The sequence below is a fragment of the Lepidochelys olivacea genome, assembly GCF_965140295.1.
Source record: "Lepidochelys olivacea isolate rLepOli2 genome assembly, chromosome: 3".
NCBI classification, from domain to species: domain Eukaryota; kingdom Metazoa; phylum Chordata; order Testudines; family Cheloniidae; genus Lepidochelys; species Lepidochelys olivacea.
In genome coordinates this window covers 146,120,161-146,144,840 of record NC_140413.1, presented here as the reverse complement: position 1 = coordinate 146,144,840, position 24,680 = coordinate 146,120,161, and the positions used below count along the sequence as shown (strand labels likewise).

General features: G+C 41.0%; 1 protein-coding gene and 1 long non-coding RNA gene across 2 annotated transcripts in view; one reads left to right on the top strand and one right to left on the bottom strand.

Moving 5' to 3' along the window:
* Nucleotides 1–24,680, top strand: part of LOC311518187 — a 109,958-nt gene that overhangs the window by 72,658 nt on the left and 12,620 nt on the right. The window lies entirely within an intron of this gene.
* The window catches only part of LOC311518186 (visual pigment-like receptor peropsin), a gene marked incomplete at both ends in the record, with an annotated part of 45,606 nt that overhangs the window by 12,805 nt on the left and 8,121 nt on the right, over nt 1–24,680 (bottom strand). Inside the window, one exon of the mRNA XM_084623747.1 lies at nt 20,405–20,610. Within this exon, the coding sequence (XP_084479873.1) occupies nt 20,405–20,610 (206 nt within the window). The remainder of the gene's footprint in view (nt 1–20,404; nt 20,611–24,680) is intronic.

Genomic DNA, 24,680 nt, shown 5'->3' with positions numbered 1-24,680 from the left:
TCATTCCTCTCTCAGGAATTTGCTGTCAACATCTGCGGTGCTGGGCATGCAGGGAGCTGAGAGCTTCACAGACAGAGCCGAGTTGCAACATGCTCTGCATAGTTCTTTCCATTTTAGGTACTTATATAGCTTCCATTACCATATCTGAGTTTCTCACAGTCTTTAACACGTGTATCCCCCCACTTTTACAGATGGGGAACTGAGACTAAGTGACTTGTCCAAAGTCACACAGGACGTGTGGTAAAGCAGGGACTCAAACCCAGGTCTCTCAAGTCATAGGCCAGTGCCTTAACCAGTGGACTATCCTTCAGATTTACAAACAAGGGAGAGGCTTATACATGAAGAAAACAGACAAAACATTTAAGCTGGTAAAACAAGGTAGTATAAAGAGTAGCAGAATGAAATTAAGACAGGAAGAATATTAATAAGGATACAAGAGGGGATCCTTCTGCACTAGGGGGAAGATGTCCTAATAGCTCTTTCCAATCTCTAGCTTCTATAATTGTATGATCTAAGAGTTAGATCCTGATCTCAGTTACACCCATATTTATTCAGAACAAGTATATGGATTCTGCTACAGTTATTCCAGATTTACAATTGCATTACTGAGATCAAAATCGAGCCCTAGATATCTACTCCAGTGCAAGGAGAGGAAGAGTAAGTAGGAGGTGTCTCTTGAGGATAAAAGGCCCAACACTAGTTATAGCCCATGCGATCCAGAGACTTGCCACAATGGCCAACAGAAAGACCTTTCTGAGAAAGACCTTTCTCAGCCACCTCTACTCCGAAAAAGATAGCATAGATCATAGGTAGTAACAGAGACAGATCTACAGAATCCAAAGTAGCTAGCAACCCAGAAAATACTAATTATCTTACCACAGTATCTTGAGTTGATAGCTAGAAATACTAATATAAGTACTGAGAATAAAGTAATCCATTTCTTCTCCAAATTTAAAGATAATTTGGCCCATCAGCTAAGGAAATACTAAAATATGTAGGAGAATAAATTAAATGTCTCTAATCAAAAATTTTTGTGTATTTTTTCATGCTTTCCACCTTCAGCTGTTTCTTTATTCTCTTTTTCTCTTCTTCTACCTCCAGCCCATTCTTTCCTTCTATGATCATAACATTTTCTGTTATTTCAGTGTAGGGTAGTGGTCCTCATAATGTGACCAAAGGACCACTGGTGATCTGAACCCTAATGCTACCCAATTAGTGATTCCTAGTGTTGAGAGGAGAATCCAATAACTGCAAATCCCTCACCTCAAATTAATAAAGACAACATCAGGAAGTTTGTCTGATTTTAATTTTGAGTCAACCAGATTTTATGCTAATATTTCTTAACGAGCAAGGAAATTAGCCAGTTTAAAAGCTTTTCTTTCAGGACTACACCAAAGCTGTTCCTTCTGCCATTTAGATATTGACAGAATCTGCTTATTATCTTTACTGGTTGCCTACAAGCTGAGACATGAACAAAAGGAAAATGTCATCCTTGTTCTGCTTTCTACTTCTCATGCCTTAGTTTAAATCTCATTATGTTCACAGTACGCTATTTAAAACTCACTATGTGTAAAGCTCATAATGTGTCAAATTAGTTTCGTAAGCTTTGCTCTAAGGTAGGAAGTGTCAGGAATCTCCCATGCACCAACAAGTTTTAGCAATGGACTGGATTAGCCTCTCTGTTATACTGCTGTAGCCCTAGTGGCTTCAGCGGAGCTATTCTTTATTGACATCACTGTGAGAGAAGAGTATGTCCCAGTGGTTCTAATCCTAGATTAACAGAGATAGAATGGTATGAAAACAGATTGCTAAAGTAGCTATTGTGTATCAATTTAGGCTGAAACACTAGTCTCCTCATTGCTGACTGCTCAAGACAGAGGACACAAATCTGATTCTATGAATCTATGGTTGCTTCCTAAACTGCATGTGCTTCTCCATAGACTAAGCCATCCTGTTGTTGTCCTCTAGTTAATATGATGAATCTAACAAGAAAAAACTAACCAAGTGACAGAGGTTATTTTTCCACTGTATATATTAAGCCTGAGACAATCTAGTCCTCAGAAATAACATTTAAAAATGCAAACAAAAAATGACTCCAAATTCAAATCATGTAAATAAAAAATAACAGAATTCCCAACCCAGAAAAAAAAGGAGAAAACTTTAAACACTCCCTATTCAAACCACTTCACCAGAAAAGACTAAGGTAAGAGAGAGAGTCCTCAGAGTATTCCCTAAACATCAGCAAATTCTGTTTTTTTGCACCTAGTGGGGAAGTAAATTACATTCCTATCCAATAAAAACAACCTTCTCCTCGCCCTCATACCAATTCTCCAAGAGTGCATCAGTTTAAGCAACATAGCTCATTTCAACTGTCAGGTCAAACAGAAGAGGTCCCAAGGTACACGATCCAAACCATCAACTTGAACTGCACTTGGAAATGAATTAGAAACCACTACAGTCTCTGTGACTTCCTCCATGCCCACAACATTGCTAATCTGGGTGGTTGCATTCTGTACTAGCTGAAATGTCTGAGTGGTTGTCAAGGGCAGCCCCATTTAGAGGTCAGACAATAATCCAATACATTAAGGGTCTCTAAACCAAAAACACTTAGTTTAATAGTAAACCAAGTTTAAATCATTACGTGAGAACAAGTTGTACTCTACATTTTGTATTCATCAGGTTAATGGATCCTTCTGCCCATGGAATGTAAAAAACATTCAGTATTATTAAATGCAAAAAAGATTATATTAATGCAGTACTGAGGATGCACGGTTAAACACTCTATAGTAGAGAAATGCAAAATTCAAGGTTGGACAAACCACCATAAGTCTCTCCCATTGCATGTATTGCAATACAGTACAGTCTTAAATTCTGTGACCACACACTATTTCCAAAATAATACAATATGATATTGTACAATGTTTTCTACAACCTTAGATACACACATCTAAGATTAATGGAGTGATCAAAAAATTAAAGACATTATTGTAATGTATACATGCAATGGGTTAGAAATAAAGCTGTTCAATTATCCACAATATTCACTGATATCGAAGCTCTGAAATGTGCAGTCTTAATCATGCCTAAATACTTGTTCCATTTAATTTGTTAGTATTTTCTAGAGAAAAAGAAAAACAGAAAAGTTTCACATTGTATACTAGTAGTTACCAGTCATCAAATGTCATCTGGTGTGTATAAAAATATAATTAACAACAGACATAGAGCAGATTCTGATCTTCTTATTTATATTAATTAGGACTCTACTGATTTGAATGAAGTTATTCTAGATTTACGCTGGTTTAACTGAGATCAGAATCAGGACTTTTAAGATAAAGGTTGACTCATGGCTATTGGTATTGCAGTTCCTTCATTTAATTACTTGTGCATAATCTGGTATATACCCATGTAAGTGCATGGGGTCAAATTGGTCCCAGAACATCATCATTTTAAATACACATAACATTAAAATGACTGAACTGATTTTCTTCAAATTTCCCTTGATCTCAGTAAGAACTGAAAAAAACCAAACCAAACCAACCCCGCATTTGAAGAAAATGTGTTCAGTACTCTTAAAGTTACAAATATGGCAAGTATTTGAAAAGTATGTTCTGTATTAGATAAAAGCATTCTATGGGCTTGATCCTACATAGTATAGGTGTGGAAAACTGTGAGTAGACATCCAAGGCTAAATCTCATGAGCAGAATAGGAAGCACGGGGGAACCTTTTCCTGCATTACTGAGATATTGGTATGTGGCTGCAAAAAGGGCATGCCCTGGTCACAGAGACATCTTTATTTCCTGGCATCAGTCACCTAACATGGGTCAGGGTTACACAAAGTTAATTACCCTATCACATGACAGTGGTCGGTATCCACCGACTCTAGTGTTACAGTTACAGTAATCACTAAGTTACTTCTGTCCAGCAGCTGGGATAAGACGAAGGGGAGTGCATAGATAAAGTACATTAGCTCAATCCCTATTCTGCTAAAGGAAAGGAATATTCTTCAGAAAGGAATATTCTCCACTCAAGTCCCTTGCAAGAAAGGGTAAACCTCCTGGACTTGAGACTGACCACCATTCAATTCAGGGGAAATTACATAGTACTTAACTTCACCTGGGTTAATGATTAGCCTTATTTAGCTTTACACTGGAGGGCAACGATCTTGTACACATTGTGATGCACCATGCAATGTCTAAATACACACGTATAAATTTAACAAATATAGAGTATGTCAGTATCAGAACTTGTGTTTGAACTCACGGGCCTGATTATCTTGTCCCAGTGAGCACAACTGGATGTGCCCAGAAGTTCTTGGTTCCCAGATCTGTGCTCACCTTACTAAACCATTACACATTTCTCACATCTCTCTCTCTCTCCCATATGCGTACCCAGAATGTTTTACACCATTATTTTTTGTTTGATCACATAAGTATAACTGTTGGCAACAGTTACACCTAAAGAAACAATATCCTTTGAAAGTAAGGCAGAACACACTTTACTGGTTATCTGTTCAGCAGCTAGAAAAAGCTGCACCACAGCCAACAATAAGCATTTTAAAAAAACATAACTCTGATATAGTCAAATTTATTTTGTAAATTTATTTGAGATAGTGCCATCCAGTGATTCCTGAGAACAACATTACAACACACATACACAAAATTACTTAATACCAAAATGCTATTCTCTACACCCTCCCCATAGAACTGTGAACAATTTGAACTTCACACAGCCAAGAATAATATCACTTTCACACAATGAAAGATATACAGAATAATCAAATTGCCATTTAGAAACACCTTGATATCAGTGGAATAACAAAAGCATAAGAACATAAGAGCGGCCATACTGGGTCAGACCAAAGGTCCATCTAGCCCAGTATCCTGTCTTCTGACACTGGCCAATGCCAGGTGCCCCAGAGGGAATGAACAGAACAGGTAATCATCAACTGATTCATCCCCTTTGCCAATTCCCAGCTTCTGGCAAACAGAGGCTAGGGACACCATCCCTGCCCATCCTGGCAAATAGCCATTGATGGACCTATCCTCCATGAACTTATCTAGTTCTTTTTTGAACCTTGTTATAGTCTTGGCCTTCTCAACATTCTCTGGCAAAGAGTTCCACAGACTGACTGTGCGTTGTGTGAAAAAATACAGTCCCTACTTTCAGTATTTTCCCAAGTAGACAGTAAGTACACTGTAGACAATAAATCTTTCTGAAAATGGGGGAAAGTATTTACTACCCCCAAAATGTAATAACAATTATACACTCATAAAATAAGGAACACTGCTGGATGAAATATTGATAATGAAGCATATATTATTTTCAAATCTTATAAACTTCATTGGAACGGATATCTCAGTGGTGTGAAATCATATGAAATTCTTTGGCAAAAATTCACATAATTTTTTCCCAAAAAAATTGGCTAGTGGGCCTTCAGAATACTATCCACCTGCACATGACACCTAGTAACTACTGCAGGTTGAATTTTTTCATATGAAACTTTTCCCTCAAAGTGGGGTTGTGGTGAAAAATCAAAATTTTCATGGAAAAAATTGTTTTTGAAAAAAAATATTCAGATTTTCATTGAAAAACTGAAAAGTTTTCCCCCAGTATTTGGCAATCAGAAAGCTTCCTTTTTTAAACCTTTTGGCTGTCAAAAACATTTTGGTGTTTGGGTTTTCACTGAAACCCTGAATATTTTTTCAAAATGCTTTGTGGGAATTGACCAGCTCTACTAGACATGCAGTGCAATCTTGTGTATTACACATATTTTACTCTGACAGGTGTTTTCTTTGAGTTGCCTCAGTAATGGAAAATGCTGGTGAAATGGTGTTCATTCAGACAAAAGGAACTATAGTCACTTACTACATGTCTGGGACATGTCTCCTTGATATAAGTAAATGCTAAGTCAGCTATTTAACTATCTGACTTAAGAACTCACAGTCCCAAAAAAGAAGTAACCCTGGCCTTTGCAAAGTATAAAATACCTTGAATGAAATCAGAGTAAAATTATCTGGAGCCCTAGGACCAAGGAAAATGGTGGGTGGTGGAGCTTGTCACCTCTGAACCAGACACAGTGGAAATATTTCTGAGCCAGAGTGGAATGGTGTTACAACAGCCAGCCTTTATGAATTACTTTATGAAATTAAGTATTAAACCGTGAACTATGGAGTTTCCCCTGGGAACTTGTATAATACATTTCAATGGTTCATTGTATTTATTGTTATTATAGGATTTTTAAAAAGAACATATCCAGATGGTTTAAAACCTTCTGTACCTTTTGCATATCTACGGAAATTAGGGCTTGCCTTTGGTTCCTACATAATCCCAATAATGGGATCCTTTAAATGTCAACACAAACACAGTTTTCTTGTGAAAGTAAAGTAATATATATATATTTAGTTTTTTAGTCCTCAGAATGCTACTTTATACTGATCTCTAGGATTATAAACTTGTCAGGTGAGTTTTCCTAAAGACACTGGTTATTCATGGGCTCTACCACACATACCCATGGGGATTGCCACTGCCACTTTGCGGCCTGCAAAGCACATAGCTACCGGTTCTCTGGGCTGATTTTTGGCTGTAGGAAAGCCATCTGTGCAGTCACTTGACAAGGAGTCACTTCTGGCTGCTGGCTAATGTGGCTTCTACATGAGGTGGTTCTTCTGCTGAGCTGCTAACGTGGCTTCTAGCCACAAGAGATCGCAGCATAGCAAAGGTGCGAGCTCAGCTCCAAGCAGCCGAAGCAAGGATGTGGTATGTAGCTATAAATCTGAAGGGATGGGATGGCTGTTTGGAGCTCCTTTGTTACATTGATACTGCTGGCTAGCATAGATTCTACATTGAAATAAATGGAGAATGATTAATAACTTAAAACTCACCAGAAAACATAAAATACTACAGTGGATGGGGGCCTAATGGCCTCAGATTACAATATTTATTCAGAAGCAACAAAAACCTGGTAATTTCCAGTTGAAGCCACATTGCTGGAGAGTCACCGTGGATTAAGGAAAGGCTGGAGTAGTACAGGGTCTTCACACAGATTGCCCTAGGCTTTTGGTAACCGCCTAGAGAACTATAGGCTACAACCCTGTTCATTATGTCCATGAGCAAACATATCCTTTGCTGTGGGAACAATCTTGTGGAAACTCCGTGAGGCAAATAATATAGACACCCTGAGCCAAAGTCCATTGCAGTCACTGGGGATCTTTCCATTGACTTCAGTCAGCACTGGATCAGGCTCAGAGTTTCCAGTCTCCTATGTGGGCTTTTTCCCTATAAGGGACAATTTGGAGAACTAACACTTGAAAATATTTTCAAATGTTTACACTATACATAAAGTAACTGCCTTTTTATTTAACTGGGGGGATTCACTCTGAAACCCAACAATGGACATTTAACTTTAGGACAGATATCCTACAGAATACATGAGGCCTGGGTTAAGAGAGAAACAGAGGTGAAATAAATTATCAATTTGCAACACGCAAGCCAGTTAATAAGGGGTGCACCAAGCAGCCTTACTAAGGCTGGTGTCATTGAATATATTTGTTACAGAATTGGAAGAGTAAACAGGGAGGTTACTAAATTGGAAGATGACAACATTATTTAGCACAATCAATTGTGAAGAACTACTGAAGGATCTAAAACAAATGGTAGTATCATCACATTGATTTTCAATTTTAATGGGAAGTTCTGCTTAAAAATCAGTGAGATGATCTGGCCCGCCCAAGTTTAGGAGATTGGAAGACATTATCATAGATTAAATTCTTTAGAGACAAGGTCCAAGTGATGCACTGAAGAAACTGAAAATATTGAACAAACTGATGGTTTCTAAACTAAATGTAACCAGTTAGGAAAAGACACAGGCATTATAGGAATGAGACTGGTAAGCAAGTATTACCACCCTTTTACAAATGGGGATATGGAAATTGAGAAATTATGTGACATGACAGAGCTAGTAATAGAATTTAGACATTTTAGTTTGCTCGACCTGTGTGCACATTGCTAGCCCAGTAACCAAACCAGCCCGGCCCGCCAGGGGCTTTCCCTGCACAAGCGGTGGAACAAGTTTGGGAACCAGTGTACTAGCCCATACCTCTCTTGTGATTACGCTGACGTGTAGGTAGATCATCAGCTTTGTGATGTGAAATAATATCGGTGCAGCACTGGAGAGACTCAGATTTGCTAAGCAACCAAACAGACCCTTCAAATTATTTAGTTCGTAAGTATCAAATACATAACTTCATTGACTCTCACAGAATCAGCAATGGCTGTAGAAGTTTAAAAAAAAAAGTACAAGAGACAATGGGTCAGACCCTCAGCTAGTGCAAAACTGGCATAACTCCATCTGGCCCAATATCCTCATCTGTGATGCTCAAGTTTATGCTGGTTCTGACTAACTCCTCTTCCCCCAAATTAAAGCTGTTGTCTTTTCCATCTATGTTACTTAAAGGTGAATTGCAAAGCAAAAAAAAGAGGCGGGGGAAAAAAATCTTTTTCCACTTAGTTTTTTCAATCTAAATTGTCTCCCTCCAGAGACAGCTGCAGCTCAGGTTACAGCCTTATGTGACTACTCTGTTAAGGTCTTCTAAATATTGCTAAGGTCCTCCAGCCAAGAGACAGAAGTTAGGACTCTTCCTATAGCCATAATATTTCATATGTAAAATCCTCACAGAAAAAATAATTTTTTGAGGGGATGGAGGGGCCTCGAAAGGCCATCTTTGACCATTATACATGAGCGGTAAAGGGCAAAACCAGTCTTTTGGTGTTTTACTTTATAGTTCATCTTTAACATACTCCATTTTTTGCTGAGCAGGATGTAAAGGTGAGCTGAATACAGATCTAAAGTTATATAGCCTGTACACAGCACCTTTAACACCTGCTTTATCTGTTAATGCTCTTAGTGCCACTTTCATGATTTGGCTTTGGGTTATTTTCATCTTACACAAATGTCAGAAATGATAAGCTAAATATAAACAAAATCCGAGCAATATCATACTTTGACTAATTATGTGTGAAGACCTGCAGCAGCTAGTTCTCAAGCCCTTTTTACATTCAGTGTAATTCCTTGTGGGAATCTCATATATAACTCAGATGACTGAACGACACAGACATCCAAATGTATTTCTGCATATACCTCAGGGCTGATACAATTCTGTGAAAAATCTGGTTTCTGTACTTCTTAATGAGCCACTCTCAGTTCTATTTCAAGCATCTCAAAAATTGAGCTGGGTTGTAATCATGCCAGCTACACGGGGTTGAGCCGGGTTAGTTTTTGGATAAGGAACCTTCACCAATATCTGTCTGCTGCGGAAAGCAGTACTGGTGATTCAGATCCTTTTCCTGCAAGCAGAGCTACATGCATAGACTCTTACTGCAACGTTTATGAAGCCCAGTGAAGTCAGTGTGCATCTGTTCAGGAACATAAGGGTTCAGTTTAACGCTGGCCTGGGAAAGCCCCAGGGAGAAAAAGAGAACAACACTTGACCCAACACCATGTGGATGCAAGGGGAGAAGATGACTGGCTCATAGATCCCGCTGGGTCTCGGAGGGAGAGAATTCTGCAGTGAGTGGTCTGAGTGGCTGTGTGGACAGGTGGCCGGGGGGGCGAGGAGGGGGGAGGTGTGTGTGCTGGGGCAGTTGGATGGAATTGATGAGTTGACCGCAAGATGGAGTGAGGTGAGTGTAGGGATGATTGGGCAAATGAAAAGTGAGTGGGTACTAAATGGGAGAATAAGATGGGGATGGGGTGAGCTTGACAGAGAGTGAGTGGGGATTGAGACTGAGGTACATAGAGATGCTGTGCACCATTGTCTTCAGCAACTCAGGAGCTATACAGTAGAAAGGAAACCCCTGAAACCTGGTTGTTCTTGCCTTAATTCCTCAGTCACATGCCTGAAGTGCTGTCACTGCCTCAGTCACCTCGCCTGGGACCATACAGGAAAACTGGAGTGCAAAAACATTATCTTGGTTAGCGGGCTAGTCTAAAAACATAAAATCATTTAAAATCAAACTAATTCAAGGAGCCAGGAAAAACCTCCAGGGATGTGGGAGACAGGACACAATGGGCAAAAAGGTGGGAGGGAGCTCATTAAAAACACAAATAGGGTGGCGAGGCTTTAAAGTTTTGCCCCAGGCCCTGTAAATCTTAATTAACTGTGGTATGTTTTAGACTGGTTTGGCTTTCTCTGTTATTTCCCCTGTTACCTATCTGCTGTAGTCTTTGCAAGGCTCAGAGGAGTTGCATGTCAGAAAAATAAAAACAATACATGAATACAGGGGCATTCTCAATTTTTTTTTTTCATGTGGAGCGCTTCTTAACAGGCAGAATGTCTGATGACCTCATTTGTGAAAATATAACATCTCTGTGGTTACTATAGCATTTGCTCACAAGAGGAAGTAACATCAGTAAGGTATCTGGGCCAAAACTTTCAAACCTGGCTGCCTAAAATTAGGCTCCAAATGCCATAGCTAGGCACTTAAATATAAATGGCCTGATTTTCCAGAGTGCCAAGCATCACTGAATTTAAGGGGAACTGCAAGTGTTTAGCACCTTTGAAAATCAGGCTACTTTTATTAAGGTGCCTAAATGTAGATTTGGGAGCCTAACAGGCACCCTGGCCTTAATATAGGTCTTAGCAACCGTAAAAAAAAGCTGCTAGGGCCATATGACTAGTGGGCTCTCCTTGGACCACGAGCAAGTGCTTTGTAGACCACTAGTCATTATTCCATTTTAGTTATTTCAGGAATTTACAAACCTCCCCCATTTCCCACTGGTGGCAGCGGCCTTCTGAAGCCAGCAGCTCTGTAGTGGTATTATGATTATTGCACAGGGGAGGCTTTGTATGTTTGCTGGGAAGTGAGCTTTAGTAGAATTTGAAGTGCTCACACAGAGAGCTGTAGTGTTTCTTTCCCTCCCCTTGTTAAGGAAAGTCATTTGCAACATCACATTACTAACACGTTTCACTGTCTCTTCCATACGAACATCTATTGCAGTAGACCCTATGAATAGACTCTTTATGGAAAGGAGAGACTTGTTCATGGTTGTTAACTAGAAAACTGGCCAATGGGGGACTTGATCGCTCAGGGGATTTTCTAGGTCACTGGCTCATATCTCGACCCAGGCACAACTATTACAGTTGACGTGAACTGACCCCTTTGTGGGCAGTCCCAGCAGAGGCCAAAGACTACATTTGCCCAGAGAATGAACTGCTGCCTCGACCTCTCCAGGACAGGGTTGATGCACAGTGGCAGGGCAATGAGAGGATAGAGAACGGAGCTACAACCGGGCAAAAAACAGTCTTCTGCTTTCTCCAGATTTTCTGAACAGGGTAGGAAAATCCTAGAGGGGCTTTGGTCTGCAGCCAGACCACAACTTTGACTTCTTATCTTGGTTCAATTTGACGGCTGAAGATACCTTAGCTCAGCAATTGCAATTTAGCGGGAGCAGCTAAATGCTGTGCCAGGGATTAGGCACAACCAGCAGAAGTCAGCCACTCCTCCTCAAACATGCAGAACAAGAGGCCAGGTAAATTCATCCCATGGTATCAGAGTCACCAGATTCCTGAGAAGAGAGCCTCTGTGAACCCTCTGAAAGAGAAAAAAATCTTTCTCAGAAGAGAGTGGAGGTACCTCTTTCTTCCAAGGGGGGAAGAATTGATGGAGAAACCTCTCCCCCTTCAAATGGAGATGCAAAGGATAGAGATACTCTTTTTACCTGGCGACAAGTCTTTTTGTGTGGAAAGGCTCCAAAGGCTAGTGTTTTGGAACAATAAGAGGGGAGATCTCATTTCTCTGTCGAGCTCTCCCCCAGGAGCAGGAATAACTAGATCTGGTAAATCCTAAATCTTCATCTTATCATGGAGATCAAAGAAGGGCATGGGCAGAGGAAAGAAAAATAGTCAAGTAGATCAAAAGAGATGAGTGCATGAGATAAAGGGAAATGACAACCTGACTTAGCAAAGGAAACTTTCCTTAAACATGACTGATAGTGAAAGCTGGCTACTCAGAACTAGGACCAAAATTGTAGTCAAGCAGACCATGGTGGAAGGCCAAAGTGAGGCAGAAAACTGGCTCAGTGAAAGCGACCAAATGTGTGAAAATAGAGATTGGCCATGCCTGATGAGATAACTGTACATATGTGCAACACAGCCGAAATAGTGATCCCAGCCAGTTTCAGCTGGTAATCAAGACTGGCTGCCAGTGAGATGAGGACTGGCACAGATTAACCTGCCAGAGAGTGACTTGATGATGATATGCCGAAAAGCACAGCCAATCAAAATTAGTGGCACCGAGACTAACAGCAAACAGACAGACCTGCAGCTAGACCAACGGCACCAGGGACTAGCAAACAATAATCTTCCATGGCACTCTAGGCTCAGTTTATAAACATTAAGAGTAAAAGTTATTTGGAACAAAGGGACTGAAAACTAAGCAGCTCTCCTCTGCCCAGGCTGTGGGTTAGTTGTTTGTCTAAGTATTTAGTATCTATCTAGATAGTTCATACATTAGATGTTCAGCTGTCACAGGCTTGCCGTACTCCCCTGCCATCGGATGAGTTCTTTGGAGTATTTAATGTTGATAAAATTTCCTCTCTATTCATTATTTAGTAACTTTCCATTTATTTGTGTATGCTTGATGGCCCTTCCCTTCACCCCAGAAATAAGTATTTAGGAACCATTTCTCTCTCTCTTCCTAATTTTATTTCCCAATCAGTGTCTCATAAAGGCAGCTGACGACATGCATCTATGTGGAGTTACTACCCCTAGGTTGCTTCCTGCCTCTCCCAAATGTATAGTAGAGACCGAAAGTCCTGAAGTCTTTCCAGTGATTTCAATGGACGCTGAATCAGGCCCCAAGTGGATGCAAACGAAGATGAAGATTTCAGTCCTGAGGCTAGCAGGTGTGGGTGAGAGAGCTCATCCCAATATTGTTTGAATTATAAGATGCATATGAAGTTTGGGCATTAAATAGTAAGAACATTATTATTGTAATGAAGTACTGAATATTTTAAAATGAGTTTTAAAATCACACACACACACGTATTGTGCCACTAGTCTTTTTTTACACAACGCCCACTGATTTTAACGGTAGCTTGTGTATAAAAACCAATAGCATGCTATGGCCATACATTATGAAACATGTTAACATGTGTTTTCTTGTTTTCACTGCATTCTGTTTTGTCAGATTTAAGAAAAGGAATATGAGCATGGGTATGAGCTTGTCCTCAGAAGCCTGACTCCCATTAAAACTGACACAGAGACAAACCTCCACAGAAAAAAGCATACTTTCCGCCAGCCGACACATCTTGCTTATCACAAGTGACAGCTTGCTCAAACTGTTCCTCTTGAATAATCAGTAACTTTATTCAGAGACCCCGCGGCTTTTCCACTTTTAATTTAAAAGTTGACTGAGCTCTTCGATAAATAGGAAAAAGAACTTTTTGTGTGAGATACATTTTGTTTAGCTCAGTTATTTACATGCTCTTATTACAAGGAAATATTTACACAATCTCTCACCTAGCACATGTTTGTGTAAAACTTTGACACAGTGCCATTTGTTTACTCATCCTGCCAAGAAAATTCTGATTTTTGTTACACTAAGGTTTGAGTCTGCTGTAACTTCAGTGCAGGCCATGGAATTGCTCTAGATTTACATGATGTAAAGCAGATCAGAATTTGATCCAATAATTTGTAAATATCTTGCTCCTTACAAGAGCTATGAGCTGAATTGCTCCTGTGTTAGAACTGCCATTTTGTAAAAGGGAAACAGAAATGAGGCCCTAAATGTATTTTTCTATTTAACTTTAATTGTGCTTAAATGTTTGAATCGTTTATTAAAATTTTTGCCATATATAAAGAGGGAAATGATGTTTCAATTGATAGAGTAACCTGAAATATGTTTGTTCAGAATTTTTACCTTTAACTTTCTTTGCCTTTTTTTAAAATAAATAATTCCTTATAACACGTATTAACATCACAATGAGTGAACATGAGAATATACTAGTTGCACTGGGGTAAATCCAGAGTAACTCTACTCAAGTATAAATGGAGTTATTCCAGATGTATACAAGTATAAATAAGATCAAAATCTGGCCCTTAAGAGTTATTTTAGTCATGCTGGGCCAAATTCTTCTCTCATTTACACCAGCATAAATCCAGAATAACTCCAATAACTTTTCAGCAATGTTCTTCTGGATTTACACATCTGTAACTGAAAGGAGTATCTTGCCCCTGTGGCTGGGTAGGGAACGTATTACTATATTACTATCCATATATATATATATATATATATATATATATATATATATATATATATGCATTCTTAATTATAAAATGGATGTCCATTCATATGCGTGAAACAATAACTTGTAACTTCTAGAGCTCATACACAGAATTAGCAGACATATTCAATTCAACACTGTGCAAATTAAAGTGTTCCTTTCCTTAGAACAGGCAACAGGTTGGTTGTTAATACAGAGGGGTCTGAACCAGATTCTCAAATCCAAACAATTAAAAACTTTGCTTGAGATCCAAATTTTACAAATGGCTCCTTGTTTAAAATAGGCAGGACCAAATCTACTTACTCCACCAACATAGCATCTAGGCACCTCGCAAATGTTAAAGAATTTATCCTCAACAATACCCCTGTGAGGTAAAGAAGTACAACTACTTCCCCTTTATAGACAGGCAACTCGGGCACAGCAAGATTATGGACCAGATCCTCCCCCAACAACTCCAACCCCATTACCCCCCGCAAAAATGCCAGAGCAGCATAAAGGGGCTCTAAAAGCCCTGGTTCCAGCCGGAGAAGGATTTCCATGTGCAGGCACTGTGGAATATACAGGCTGCCTCCTGAGGACCCTCTCACAAGCCATATGGAAGGAGTTGCTGGGGGCAGGGTTGCAACATGACACACCGTAGAGATTCCAGGCTGCTCTGTGGCCCATAGTGCAGCCCATGGAGGCTGCCATAGCATAGACAAGTGACGAGGGCTGTTCAAGCAATGCCAGGTCTTTCCCAGCCCCCTCAAGCAGTCCAGTCCAGCAGGACATAAAGGTGGCTTAAATCCAACTTAGTCCCTCCCTCCCACTGAGCTGTAAGTGCCACTGACTGCTGTGGGGCCAGGATTTCAGCCTCAGCGATTTGCCCAAGTCCAAGCTCAGGAAGTCTGTGACAAAGCTGGGAATTGAACCTACATTTCCTGAGTCCACTTTTAATTTCCTACCACCACCACCAGCCTTCCTCTGAACAAACACAACATTTGAAATGCTTTAAATTCTGGATCTGAATTTTTCAGCTTCAGTATCACTTTTTGTTTTATTGGTGACTTCTTAGCCGTGCATTAAATAAAGTAAATGAAAGAGTTCTCCTATAATTTCTCTGAAAGCACACCCAAGAATGACAGCTGTGAATGTGCATGGAAAGCAAATAGAGGAATTTTGCTAAAACAACTAGCTTTCTTTAGATAAAATCTCTTTCTACCGACATGTAGGGGCACATATTTTGAAGGAGAACAAGAATATTTTGCTGAGATCAGAACAGTAGTCTTCTGGTAAGTTAACTCTCCTGTGGAGAAAGGAGCAAAGCATGCCTCCTTGACAGGCTGTGACTTAGTGTGAAAGGTAGGAACAGGCGCCAGCTGTAAAAATGGGCTTCTCTCAACTGTTGTCACCACTCCCTCCTCGCCTCTGCAGCAAAGCTGACAAGACAAAGAAAGAGACATAGAAAAGGGGCTTTTGATTCCATCACACAGTGCGCACTTATATTAAGTATAATCCTTCTCACAAATGTAAATGAAAATAGCCAATAAGCTAGATTTTACCCTAAACACCTTCTCACAAAGGGGGCCCTACATATGCATATCTCCCTCTTGCCATGGGAAAGACAGGTTGGGGAGTCAGCATCTGCCGTGTCAGCTTTCCCCTACATCCCTCAAATCCCACACAAGACCATCCATTAGAGCTGGGGAGAAAACATTTTTCCTGTCCCACAAGTATTTTCAAGAGTTGAAAAATGTTTCCTGTCTTGAATCAGGACAAAAAGGTAAAAATCTCAAAAATATTAGTGACCTGAGAAAACAATTTGTTTTGTCTTGTTTCAGGTCAATTGAAACCTTTCCTTTCCATAATTTCAAAACGTTTAGTTCCCAATTCATTTCAACCTTTCTGTTTCAGTCTTCTTAGCTTAAATTTCTAAACAAAACTGGAATTTTTCATTCTAAAAATGCTGAAATGAGCCATTTTGACCATTTCAAAACCTTGACCTCAACATTTTTTGAGTCAAGAAATTTGTCCAACCCAACACTTTCGGTTTACACGAACACTTTCGGTTTTGACAAATCACCATTTTTAATGAATAAAATTATTAGACTGCTTTACTGTCCATGAGTTCAGGGATCTGCAAATTAGTTAGGGGCAAAAGGATGCAGTGGGTGTGATCCTGCTGAGACAAACACAGTCACTGCAGGAAGAACGTTAACAGCCAAAGACAGTATTAGCTTTATCTTTCCTGAGAAGCCCTTATCTGCACGGGTGAACCAGGGGGAGGTTGGACTGGGTCATAGAGGAAGCTGTGGGTTGGGAAATCCCTTTTAAATTGCAATCATGACAGCATGACTCCAATGAAACTCTGTTTGCAGGGTGCTAGGGCAGAGAAGCAGGGGGTTGAATACCAATGTGGAGGTGCAGGGACTTTGGGAGGATGGCACTATGGCCCTGGAGGATACCCAGGAGCTATGCAGATATAGATTCCTGGTTTCTTCAATGGGATGAGGTGGTGGAGCCAAACCCTTCTTCTAATGGGAGAATGCAGAAAAAAAGCCCACCAGGAAGCAGACCTACAGAGTTGTTTGCACATAGGGGTACAATGTGGCCCAGTAATATTAAGCAGAATCTTATAAAGCAGAATGTATTAGATTAAGGGTTAGGAGAAAAATCTGTACAGCCTTTACACTAAGGTGTCGTCTACACTGGGGGGGGGGGAGGGGGGGAGATCGATCTAAGTTACGCAACTTCAGCTACGAGAATAGCGTAGCTGAAGTCGACATATCTTAGATCGACTTAGAATCACTTACTTGGCATCCTCGCCGCGCGGGATGGACGGCCACCACTCCCCCATCAACTCCGCTTCCACCTCTCACTGAGGTGGAATTCCGGAGTCGACAGCAGGATGATCGGGGATCGATTTATCGCGTCTATCCCCAATAGATTGATCACTACCTGCCGATCCTGCAGGTAGTGTAGATGTGGCTTAACACTCATCACTGAAAGATTTTGATGTAAAGCAAGAAAGCCTACACAAAACCCCACCCCCACAGACATTATGTGAATTTATACCTTCCTGCCTTTAAAATTAAATGGGAGGAAGGATGCTGATGTGAGTAAGGCTTAGAACCACAAGTCAGAAGGTCAGGAGACTGTCTTTGCTTCTTGTCCCAGACTCCCTGTGTGACCCTGGGCAAGTCACTTCATCTTTGTCTGTGCCTTGACTTCCTTATCTGTAAAACGGACTATGTTAGAATAAAGTACTGCTCACCATGAGCAAGCATGGCAGAATCTAGCCATTAATGGTTTGTCTGTCTGGCCATGTAGCACTTTTCTTCATCACTCCTTCCACTACCAGATAACAAAATACAAAATTAACAAATACCATAATATTGCCCATCATTTTTCCTCAATCTGTTTAGTTTATCTAAGAGAAGTTTCAGACGTGACTTGATCATGGTCTTCTCAGTATCTGCACAGGAAGAACATTTCTGATTGTATTCTTTATTCTCGCAGACAAGGCCATAACAAGGCGTAACAAGATCCAATGGAAGCTGAAGTTAGACAAATTTGGGCTAGAAATAAGGCACAAATTATTTCCAGAGAGGGTAATAAACCACTGGAACAACTTACCTAGGGATGTGGCAGATTTATCACCTGAAATCTTTAAATCAAGACTGGATGTCTTTCTAAAAGATACACTGTAGCTCAACCAGAAGTTATGGGCTTGGTGCAGAAATTTCTTGATGAAATGCTATAGCCTTTGTTATGCAGGAGGTTAGACTAGGTCATAACAGTCCCTTCTGTCTTAAAATCTGTTAATCAAATAGGCTTTCCCCCTAGATACAAATTGACTTTGACAGAACTACTCATGTGCTTAAGTTAAGCATCTGGTTTAGTGCTTTACTGGGTCAGAGCCTTAATGAATATCAAACAAAATAATGAGGGCACAAGATGTATAATTTTTGCTCTAGACTCCATTTGACCAAGTGGTGCCCTTTGTTCCATTGTGTCCAACTTTAAAGTCTTAGGGCTTGTCTATACTTACGGCTAAATCAACCCTGCTGTGATCGATGCAGCAGGGTTGATTTAGCGGGTCTGGTGAAGACCCACTAAGTTGATGGCAGAGCACTCTCCCATCGACATCTGTACTCCAGCTACCCAAGAAGTGTAAGGTAAGTCGGCAGGAGAGACAGTGAAGTAGCATAACTTAGGTCAACTTGCATCTTTAGTGTAGATCAGCCCTTAATGAGTAACTTGGCCAGGACCTCCAAGAGCTGGAGAAAAGCAGAGCTGGTAGGCTGAACTTTCTAACATTATTAATAGCATTGAAATGATGCTAAATAAAATTGAACTATTAAAAATTAAATCTGAGCAACGTTAGAATCCTTGGTCTCCCAAATGGTGGAAGAGACAACCTAGTGACTTTTCTAGAAGAATGAAACTTGCTCCACTCAAGTGGTGCAAAACTGAAGCTTCCAGGTGTTTTTCAAGGGTAGCCCAAAGTCAAGCACATGACAGTAATACAGCCTTAAGAACATAAGAAAGGCCATAGTGGATGAAGACCATGATCCCCGTAAACTGTCTCTGGTTTCCTGTATCCTGTCCAATATCCTGTTTCCAGGAGTGGTGCATACCAGAACTTCCAGGGGAGTGTACAGCACAGGGCAATTATGAAATAATCAATCCCATCTTCCACTCCCAGCTTCTGGTAGTTAGAGGTTACAAAAGTGTGGAATACTGTGGCAAGGTCTGCATGATAAAAGACGAGCCAAAAACCCCTGGGCCAGACATAAATGAAAAAAAAATTACTAAATGCCACGACTATCACCTGGACATGCAAGAGCAGCAATGACTCCCAGACAGTATACCTTCACCACTGCAGCCATCTTATATGGACTGAGCCTAAAACAAGTAGCTACTAGTTACATTTGTACTTCTGTTAGACATTGTGAAAACAAAGAGATTTCAGTATCTGGGTTCAGTGTAAAGCACATGAAGATCTGAGTGTCCTTCACATATTGCAATCCAGTATATGTGTAACCCATTGGTCACTATATGTTACGTGTCTCCCTCTGTTGCAGAGGATCAGAGTCTGGCCTCAGAGTCTGGCCTCAGCTGGCTCTTTATCTCAAGCGGTAGAGACTCATGCTTTTAGCTCTGGAGGTCCCTTGTATCTGCAAAAATGGCAGCCATCACACAAAATGTTTCACTATTTTCCTGAGCAAATGGAAACTTGTATTTGAGGACCCTATGGGAAGACGACAGGTACTCATTACCATTATTTGGCCCCTCCCAGAGAACAGTAAACACAGTAAAAGGGCTATTCAAGCCAGTCCAGTAAAGTCTCATAGGCGAGTCAATAAAACCTCATGGTCAGTGGTATCGAAGGCTGCTGATAGTTATAACAAAATCAGCAAGGACCCCTTACCAATGGCTACCAATAGAAAGAGACCATTAACCATAGTTAACAAGATTCTTTCTATACCAAACTCACATGCAAATCATCAGACTGGAAGGGAACAAAGACATCTGGGAAATCAAGTTGCAACTGGAGCAGCTCCTACCCAACCTGTTCAATAAACTTGGCACTGTAAGATGTTAAAATAGACAAAAAATATAAACACGGGGCTTCACAAATATTCCCAACAACAAAAGGTACTGGGTAGCAATATGCAAGCCCACTTGATTACCCCCTGAAGATGCTGGAGGAGGCTAGATTGTTAGCTCTGTGGAGCAAGGACCACCTTTTCATTGCATGAGTGAAGAGTGCCGAATACAACAGGGCACAGATCCTGGCTGAGGCCTCTAGGCACTACTACTGCAATATAAGCAATACCAATTAACAATGAACCTATAAGGAGCAGTACAACATTAAGTGTAGTCTCAGGAGTTTATTGGGTAAAGGGATTTCTGGGGTGGAAAATCACTTGGAACTGGTCATGGCTGGTAAATCTAGAGAGACACCCACATTTTTGGATGCTTTTCTGAACCAAACCAGAACTATGATCCATTGGAAGTCATTCACCACTAATTTTCACTCTTATAAGCCTGACTGGTTATTTATAGACAGCACGCATGCAGAAATAGCACCACTTATTTTGTCTAATTAAATAATTCACCACATAATGCATTCCTACCTGGCATGTCCATATCGATGTGATGAGGAATCCATCATCTCTAAAGACATTGAAGATTGCAATAATCCCCCGGGAATAACCAAACACAGACACACTTGCGTCTGATACAGCCAGATTAAATGTAAGATAATCCGTGGGCTGCAGGACAGCTCTCTGCTTATAGAGTACAAAAATCACAATGCTGTTTCCAAACCAAGACATCCATCCTGAAAAATAAATGGAAAGTCAGATTAAAAACAAACAAACAACAAAAAATCAGGAAACAGTGTGGTATATAAATGCATGACGCCCATACATTGATGGACAGTACAATGGCAGGTTATTTCATTAAAAACAAACAAACCCGAACATTTTTACTCCACTGTGTTGTGTACTAGGCCTCCTTGAGTAACCAGGTACATTTCACTTTTTAATTTCCTTCTTCTGAATAACACTGGTGTAAGCAGTGTCAGGATGAGCTCCACCCTGACATCTGGTGGTGAGGTGTGGCAAGTTGTGGAAAAGAACTTCAGGGGCCGATCTCATTTGCATAGGCACACCCACCACGCCTAGAATGAGACCATAGCTGCCCAAATGGTCACTTTGGCTGCTGTGGGATCCCCAGTGTCTCTGTTATTGGGGCAGGAAGAATAAATTGTTATTACCCTGATTATGGGAACTGTGCTTGGAACTGCACATGGCCTTTTGTTACGATGGAGGGATTCACCATCATCTAAGTAGCACTCGCTAGGCAAGGGTCATGGGTTCCAAAACTGTGTGAATGGAGAGAGGCTGGGGACAAGTATTAATACTTGGTGGCATGGGCCCCTTGGTGAGGGCCTTACATGCTGATTGCACTTCCTCCTCTCTCCACTGTGGAATATCAGAGCTAATTTTGATTTCATTAGAAGTCTAGTTATAGGCTGCTGAGCTCACTTTGGGCTGACAGTGCACCAGCACTGGGGCTCCCCTACTACAAGCTGAATTCACCTAAGAGCTGAAATCACTGAGTGTTGTGTTAAGTAGTGGGGGAGCCTGAAGATATATTGTGGAGCAGTTTGCGGGCCGGCTGGTGAAGCAGTTTGACACGGCGCAGTGTGTGGATGGCAGGAGCTGCTTGTGGGCCGTGGAGCTGAGCGAAGGAGTTCGTGGGGCGGCTGGCGGAGCGGAGCGCAGCTGAGCGAAGGAGTTCGTGGGGCGGCTGGTGGAGCGGAGTGCAGCTGCGCGAAGGAGTTTTGTGGGGCGGCTGGCGGAGCGGAGCGCCGCTATGGGGCGGTCAGCTTCAGATCACGTAAGGTGCCTCTTACCCCCGTCCCATTTCCACCCAGGTTGGGAGGTAAAGCTCCGCCAATAAGCTTTCGAACTCTGGGGCTGCCCTGACCAGGGACAGAGACTTTTGGGGCATTGGACTTTTGGGGTTGCTGGACTCAAGAACCAAAGGGAAAAGGGCATGCCCCAATTTGCCTGGGGTGGGGTTGTTTTTGCTCATGGGTTGTGTTATGAATCCGGTTGGTGGTGTTTCCCCAACATAATGCCACATTGTTTCTCTCTGTTATTAAAAGACTTTTGCTACACTCAGACTATGTGCTTGCGAGAGGGGAAGTATTGCCTCTTGGAGGCGCCCAGCGGGGGTGGTATATATTTGTCCCAGGTCACTGGGTGGGGGCTCGAGCCGGTTTGCATTGTGTTATTGGAATGGAACCCCTAGATATTGAACCCGGCCCTTGTTGCTGCCAACTCTGACGGGCAGAAGGGTTACACTGGTAAGAGAAAAAAAAAACAAGGAGTCCTTGTGGCAAATTTATTAGTCTCTAAGGTGCCACAAGGACTCCTCATTTTTTTTGCTGATACAGACTAACAGGGCTACCACTGAAACTGGTAATAAAACTGAATAGCAACAATGCACTTGTCCACTGAAGAACAACCATACACAGGTAAAGAAAAATTAAGTCTCTAAATAGATGGGATCCATAAAGCATTCCCAGTACAGAGACGAGAACAATTCTACCAAAAGCTACAGCTGTAGAGGCATGCCATATCCATCTGCCTGATAATGGCTAGTAAAAGTGTGTGCAGATGACCACATAGCAGCTTTGCCAGTCAGTTCTAGAGAACCGCTGCCCTTTTCAGTTGGCAAGATGGAATTGCTTCTCATGGAACAGTCTGTGATCTCCTTGTGACAAAGAATACTGATTGGAATACTGTTCAGGAAGCCGCATTTTAATCCATTTGAAGATAATATTCTTAAGGCCTTGTGTCCTATCTTTCAACCTCAAATAAATGAACAAGCCCTCAGAAACTGGAAAGCCCTGTTTTGATAGAATTGTGTGTCCCCTCTGATATTGAAGGTGTGGTGATGTCTAGCAGCCATCAGTCTTGTTGGAAGGGGAGAGCATAAGGTAGGAAGGGAATTATGAATCTGGTGAAAAATCAGTCAGGCACTTGTGCACAGAGACCATGATTTTTAAAGGCATGTAGGCATTGCTCCTCTCAGTGTTGCAAGGCCTAAATCCCAGATTTTTAAAGGTACTTAGGTTTCTATCTCCTGTGAGTCAGGTGCCTAAATATTTTCCAAAATCTGGCCTAAGTGATTTGGATGGCTAAGACTCATTTTCACTTAGGAACACTTAGGAGCATATGTCCCAATGACTTAGGCTCCTAAATGCCAAGCCATTTTTGAAAATTTAAGGACTTGTCTACATGGGGACATGGAGAAAAGTTCATTCTAATTAATTAAAGGTGTGAATTTGAAGTAGGTTAGTTAAACCACATTAAATCCTTGTGTGGCTGCTGTTAATCAGAATTAAATTTGTCTTAATTTGTTTCGTTTAATTCACTTTGGAAGTAAATGAAACAAAACCAAATTAAGGCCACTTCAATTCTGTATGATGCTCTGGAGGTTTAGTGAGGTTTAAATTCACACCTTTAGTTAATTCAGATTAACTTTCCTGGATGTCCCCATGTATATAAGCCCTAAATCACTTAGGCCCAGCTCCTCAAATGTATTTAGGCACCTAGTTCTCATTGGAATCAATGGGAGCTAGCTGCCTAGATACCTCTGAGCATCTAGGCCTTAGACTTTGCAACAATGAACAGCGTCATGGTTTTAAGTTTGGGCCAAAGGGCCTGATCCAAAACTTATAGGAAGTCAGCAGGAGTCTTTCCATTGGTTTCAATAGGCTTGGGATCAGGTTCAAAGCACACAGGCACAAGTTGCATGGAATGTCATTTACCTTATGGAAAATTAAAAATAGGTTCTGTAAAGCAAGGGCTGCCATCTCAGAAACCTGGTTAGCACAGACAATTGCTATTTGAAACAGTTTTAAGGGTTAAAATCTTGAGAAACTGCCTACATAGGCTCCAAAAGAGGATTTATCAAACCCTGCAACATTAGATTCAGCCAGCAGATGGGACCCATCTGTGTATTAGGAGGCTTACTGCTAAATGGAGCTCTGAAGAAATTTTTGGGCAGAGGGGCTGTAGAATATCCCTGAATAGTCTCACTAATCACCCCCAAAGTGGGGAATCAATACATTAAGGACATGAGGGGACAGACTATCTTCCTAAAGGCTTGTAGAAAGCTGTCTAGCTCTGCAGTGTTAATTGTGAAATCTCACTAATGGCATGAACAATTTAAAGTCAGGACAAGTTAACTTGGAAGATACTCCTGAGGCAAAAAAGGATTTCCTATTACTTTGATCCAAAATGCTAACCAGCTTGGGCCATCAACCCATAAAGGGCAAAATTAACAAGTATCTTCTACAACAACACAGAATTCACCAGAGCACTGGGCAGCCGAAGACCGGAGTGAGTCAATGGAATTACTTTGGACTGACACAAATTCAATAAGAGTAGAATTTGGCCCTTGATTTGTAACTCATTACTTCTGTATACATACAAATTGATAGAGAATGTTTAAATGTTACAGAACAGAGGTTCCTGAACAGTGGTTCATAAAGTCATTATGCTAAAAGGCTGCCATAGCACTGGAGAGGATGGGTGGGTTTTCCTTAAAATCTATTAATATGTAAATTTCATTTGCACACAGTGCATTTGCTGGGAATATACAGAACTACCTCTGTAGCACAGCGAATTAGGAGAATTTTCAGTTAAAAGAGAAGTTAAATGAGAGAGAGGAAGAGATCTGTTCCCATGAAGAAACACAGACCTTTCTCAGATTTGAAACTAGAGAGAAATCTGGAGCATGATAGTGTGAGAGAGCGTAATGGGGGTACTTTATAATAAATGCAGACATTTCTTGGTGAGTGAAATTACAGAGCAACCTTGTGCATGGCAC